Genomic DNA, 6,000 nt, shown 5'->3' with positions numbered 1-6,000 from the left:
TTCTGCAACCTGGATGGCCACAGGCTGCAGAACTACAACTCCCATCATGGCCTGTCAGCAAGGCATGATGGGAGTTGTACGTCTGCAACCTGGATGGCCACAGACTGCAGAACTACAACTCCCATCATGGCCGGCCAGCAGAGCATGGTGGGAGTAGTAGTCCTAAGGGGTAATCTCACCTGTCCTGGATCCTGCTCTGTCGGGGCCGCGAGGTTGGGGTCCGGGTCAGAGTGCAGTGCTGAGGTCCGGGCGGCGGCGGTGGTCAGATGACAGAGAGCCGGAGTTCCGGTGGTGAGTGGCGGCGGCGTGGGGGGTGGGTGGTGGGGGGTGGTGAGTGTGCGGTGCGGTGCAGGGGGGATGGGGGTGTGCGGGTGATCGGACGGTGGCCGGGGGCTGGCTCTCTACCAGTCCGGAATCGCGGGCACTTTCCTGATATACATCAGGAAAATGCCTGTGATTCCGGCGCTCCCATAGACTTTTATGGGGGCGTCCGTACCGGATTTCCGGACGAAAATAGGACAGGATCTAAAAAATCCGGTCCTATTTTCCGGAACGGACACCCCGGAAGGGTGTCCGTGTCTAATGTTAGCCTATGAGTCCGGAAATCCGGACAGATTTTCCGGACGTGTGAAGGGGGCCTAAATGTACCATGAAGGTACACAAGGTCTATGTGTCTGTATTCAGTGTGCTGCTTTATAGAGTCTCTGTATACTGTATACCCTAGAAGATGACGTCCTGTTTAGAGATGAGCGTATGCTCGAGTCTGATTGTACGGCATTTGAATACCTGTGGCTGAAGAAGTTGGATGCTTAAAACATATGGAGTTTTTTTTTATTAACAATGTATGATTAAGGTCAGATTTGCAACGATTGGTTGCTTAGAAATACACGTCAAATACACACGTTAAGGCCATGCTAACATAACGTAAGTTGTGTATGAATTACGGCCATTCTGCCGATGTGCAACAACAGCCGTGATTAATACACAACTTACGTGCACTGCAGTTAGAGGGTATCCCGGCCGGAGTGTACAGATATACAGGTATTTACTCCATGTCAGTTTTGTGTGGCCGCTCTTCATTGAATAGCAGCCACACAAACCTGACAGGTCACACAATGCAGAGTGCGGTTCCGGCCGCACTCTACATCGTCGGCTTTGGTGAATTGGGATTCGGGCACACACGGATGCGCCCGCATCCCAATTCAGCATAAATGAGGATCATCCCGACGGGTACTGCATTATCTTCACTTACACTGGCTGCTCTGTGACCCAGTTGGGTCCCAGAACGGCCGCTGTTTCATGTTGTGTGAACATGGCCTAAAACCGTATACATTGGATCTTATACTTTTATACCGTTTTTTTTTTTGCACTGAAAAGAACTGCATCTTTTTTTAAAACAAATAGGGGGAATTTATCAAAGGCTTTGCATCTATTTTTAGGTGAATAATTAGATTTTTCACCCATTTTTGGTCTAAGTTCTATTTATGAACCAGTATTTAATGGATTAATATTTTTTAGAGGCAACTTTTTTTAATCTGCCTGTTTTGAGTATTTACCCAAAAGTTTGCATAATCTGGGATTGGCGCCCAATTTATCATTAGCGACTTTTTAAAAAGTCGCACAAACAGGTGCAAGCCTACGTCTGGTCAGTATCAGGTGAATATGCTTGCACAATTTTTGCGACTTTTTGCTTCGATACATTCACTATGGCAGTGCTACATTTTAATAAATCAGTCACAAGATATTGGAAAAAATTTCCACCAGTCCTCATTAGAAGAGTCACACAAATAAAGAGAGTTATCCAGCGCTACAAAAAACATGGCCACTTTTCCCCCTACTGTTTTCTCCAGGTCAGGTGCGGTTTGCAATTAAGCTCCATTTACTTCAATAGAACTGAGTTTTAAACCGCACCCAATCTGGAGACAACAGTAGGGGGAAAAGTGGCCGTTTTTGTAGCGCTGGATAATCCCTTTAAACTCCTTAGTAGATGTCCCCCATAGGGCCCATTCACACTACAGAATCCGAATTTTGTAGTGTGAACAGGTCCATAAACAGAAGTAACAGATGCCTAATAATTAACATACACATTAAGAAGAGGCACAAAATAAAGATACATTTTTAGATTTAAAGGGGCCTTCTAGGAAAAGGTGACAGGAGTCCAGGACAAGAGGCCAGGAGACACCATAGGATGAGGTGAGGTCATATACAGCATCCAAATATCCACTACACAACTAAGTGGTGTTTAAACCTGCCGCTTTCCAGCTGCTGCAAAACTAGAACTCCCAGGATGCACGGCAGCTAACAGCTGAGCCTTTATATGGGCATGGTATGAATTGTAGTTTTGCAACAGCTTAAAATCTGCCAGGGCATGCTGGGAGTTGTAGTTTTGTAAGAACTGAACATCTGTCCGGAAATGTAGACAAATTGGTGACCACTTCCATACACAATCCGCATGTAATGCGACTAATATACGTGTATACGTCTATGCAGTACTGCCTCTCCTCACGTACAGCCCCTCAGCCGGCTCCTATTACGGATGATACATTTCACCTTAAGGCAGTACTGAAGAAATTACTATTCTGTCCAGTCAGCTGCGCCCAACTCCAACATGGCCGCCGCAGCCTCAGCTGCCCTTACCCTTCCGCTTACAGCAGACTAGCCGCTGCGGTTGCTTAGCAACATCGGCCGGAAATGATTTTTTTTTTATTCATTTTCCCGCGGTTACAGTGTAAACTGTGTCTGTGTGAGGGAAGCGGCAGGGAGCTGACTTACTGTACGGTGTAAACAGTGGGCTTCACTGCCGCCGGCAGACATTGTACTCTGTGCTGTACGGGCCCTGTTCTCCATCCTCCTCACAGCTGACATGCCGCCCAAGAGCCCGAGGAGAGGAGCGGCCAGCCGAGCCCCGGAGGAGCAGCAGCCCAGCGGCGGAGGGTGAGTGCGGCACCGGCATGGCATAGCCTGGCATGGGCCCGGAGAAGGCTGCAGCGCCCCCTGGTGGTGGGGGACATCTCCAGTCACCTGTTGGTCAGTGCTGACAGATGACTCTGCCATGACAGGATCTGCTCTAGGGACATAGATACATAAATATCCTCTAACCTGTGGGGGTCCAGCTGCTGCAGAACTACAACTCCCATCATGCACTGGCAGCCAAAGCTGCTGGCTGTCATGGGAGTTATAGACATCTGGAGCCCCACAGGTTATGGTGCTTTTACCCAGAGAGATTTATCTGACAGATTTTTGAAGCCAAAGCCAGGAATGCATTTGAGAAGAGGAGAAATCTCAGTCTTTCCTTTATGACATGTTCTCTATAGTCTTTTCCTGGCTTTGGCTTCAATATTCTGTCAGATAAATCTCTCTGTGCAAACGCACCCTTAGAGAACACTGTTCACACAGCGCAGTTAGTGTATATTACTCACTAATAAGCGCATGCTCCATGTGTCCCATTGTTTTCAATAATCCATGTCAACGGCTAAAAGTAGGAGTACATGGCAAAAATCTGAGGCTCCTACAAAAAGACGCGGTGTGCGTGTATCCGTAGGGTATGTCACACTTCTTACTGAGAACTACTTAGGGTCGCCTCCGATTTCTGTCATGTTTCCTCCTAGCTGTCATAGAGGCGGATTATCCCCATAGGAGGCGACCTGGTGGCAGTGCCTTCCTGGCTGTCACTTATTCCAGGCCAGAAAAAAATAATAATATCCATAGTGTGAACTGCGGGCTGTATTCTTGTTGGCTGCAGTGTACTGCATTTATTTTGACACGTACAATATCCCAAAATACGGTGTAAATCCCGGATACGTTCACACAGCTTGGGTACGCTGCAGATTTTCCGCACCCAAATCCACTGCAGGGAATCTGGAACAGATCTGTCCTGTGTGAACAGGCACTAAATCTCGTAGCTTCACATTGGGTAAACTAGTTCATACTGTATAATGGTGGTGTTGAGGTGCTGATGCCAGCAGTGACTATGAATGCCACACAGGGTAATGGGATGAGGGTGCCATCTGCTGCTCTGCTGGCATATATGACCAATACCTACATTGGATGCTGCTTCTATGCTGGTATTATATATGTATTTCTGTATACACTTTTATATTTCCATACATTGGCACATATGTAATGTGTACTGTATGTGAAGGCAACAAAGCCAAAAACAGTTACTGGGGGTAGCCTTGTGTTTGTTGCTTTTATGACCCCCCCTTCTCCCCTTTTTGAGCAGGTATAGGGGGGACTTTACTTGATATTTGTTTTGGTTTATGAAGTGACCCTGTTGGGTTAGCTGAGAGCAGTGCTTGACAGACGGAGTGAACCTGGGCCCTGAAAAACACACACATACACACACACACACACACATACAAATGTGTGTATATATATATATTATATAAAATTTGGAGCTGGATTTCTTGGTTGGATTTATAGGATTTGGGGCACTTCTGTTGGTCCTTAGCAATTTATCAAAATGGTTTTCTGGGCTTTACTTACAAGGGAACCTGTCATCACTCTCATGTTGCCTGAACCATAGATCATCAGGGTGGCAACTTCTCCCTGCATTACAAACCTTGAATAATAGTTCTACTGAGAGAGATCTATAAATGAAGGCTGGTGGGGAGGGAAGACACTGCTGTGGACCACCCTAATGGTTCAGGCAGCATGAAAGGGATGACTGATTCCTGGGGAGCAGGAAATAAAAACAAAAAAAAATAACAAATCTATCCTTAGCCATCTGCCCCCTCCTGGTACAGTGCCCTGATAGTGTTCTCATACACCTGACTCTTGGCACCAGGAGTAAGCATAGGCTTTTGTATTGTCTGATTTGCTCCTAGCCCAGTGTTCTGTGGTTTGTCCTCCTATGCCTTGGCCTAGTCATGTAGCTGAGGTCCCAGCCAGGCCTGTGTACACTGGAGATGGTGTCAGTGGGGGGGAAGTGATGCCTGCACATACAGTCCTAACAGCTGTGTCATTGTAACCTGATTGACAAGTGACAGAAGAGAGGTGTGTGCAGGGAACAGCTGCTGGTAATGCTGAATCCTATTAACCCCTTGAAGACTAGTCTATTTACGACTCTAGGTCTGGCTTCTCACATAGGCTCGAAAAAGACTCCACATAGAAGGGGAATCATTGCTGTGTCCCGCACAATGGATGATTAAATGCATTATTTTCCACCGATTTTCGGATGTTCAATTAATTTCAGCACTGAGAGATACTTTGTGTCCCTACGTTTATATGTACATAGGATACAGTATTCGGTTTATCTGGCCGATAGATACTGCATTAAACAGTGGCCCTTGTTTGACACTGCACACAACGTCCGCTGTTTTACAGCGTCTGAACATAGCCTTGTAATACAAAAGTGTTAATAAAAAGGAGCTGGTTGTAAAAAGCTGAACACCCTTTTTTCAGGGATATTTTTTGCTTAATTCAAGGAGAAGTCCAGAGAAAATTTTTATTTAAGTATTGTATTTCCCCTCAAAAGTTATACAAATCACTGATATACACTAATTACAGGAAATGCTTATAAATTGCTTTTTTTCCCTTCACGACCCGACTCCCAGAGCTGTGCGGGCTGTGGCTGCTGGAGAGGATGATGGCAGAGGGATGCTCAGTGTCCCTCCAGTGCCCTGTGTCCCTCCAGTGTCCCCCTGCCATCATCCTCTCCAGCAGCCACAGCCCGCACAGTTCTGGGAGTCGGGTCGTGACATCACCATGTTATCCAGGAAGTGAAGCCTTAATGCAGTAGTAAGTGCAGGGAAAAAAGCAATTTATAAGCATTTCCCGTAATAAGTCTATATTTGTGATTTGTATAACTTTTGGGGGGCAATACAATACTATAATAAAATTTTTCGACGGACTTCTCCTTTCAGTATTTTTAGCCAAAACCAGGAGTGGATTGTGTGAAGTGACAGGTCTTTCTGCAGGCCGTAATTCACTAGATTGCGGCCGCAGAAAACCCACAGGTCAGTTCTTTGCGGCGCCGCATGGGATCCCGGCCGGAGCGTA

At 46.5% G+C, this 6,000-nt stretch overlaps 1 protein-coding gene across 3 annotated transcripts in view; it reads left to right on the top strand.

Moving 5' to 3' along the window:
- Positions 1-2,673: 2,673 nt before the first annotated feature.
- RB1 (RB transcriptional corepressor 1) overlaps positions 2,674-6,000 on the top strand; it is a 117,372-nt gene continuing 114,045 nt past the window's right edge. For 2 of the 3 annotated variants that reach the window (XM_069970145.1, XM_069970143.1), the window contains exon 1: positions 2,674-2,934. In XM_069970145.1, the coding sequence (XP_069826246.1) occupies positions 2,864-2,934 (71 nt within the window). In that variant the 5' untranslated portion in view covers positions 2,674-2,863. The remainder of the gene's footprint in view (positions 2,935-6,000) is intronic. The other variant, XM_069970144.1, reaches the window with a different exon arrangement.

The sequence above is a fragment of the Dendropsophus ebraccatus genome, chromosome 5 (assembly GCF_027789765.1).
Source record: "Dendropsophus ebraccatus isolate aDenEbr1 chromosome 5, aDenEbr1.pat, whole genome shotgun sequence".
NCBI lineage: Eukaryota > Metazoa > Chordata > Amphibia > Anura > Hylidae > Dendropsophus > Dendropsophus ebraccatus.
The sequence above is the reverse complement of the archived record's forward strand: the minus strand, read 5'-3'. Positions and strand labels throughout refer to the sequence as shown.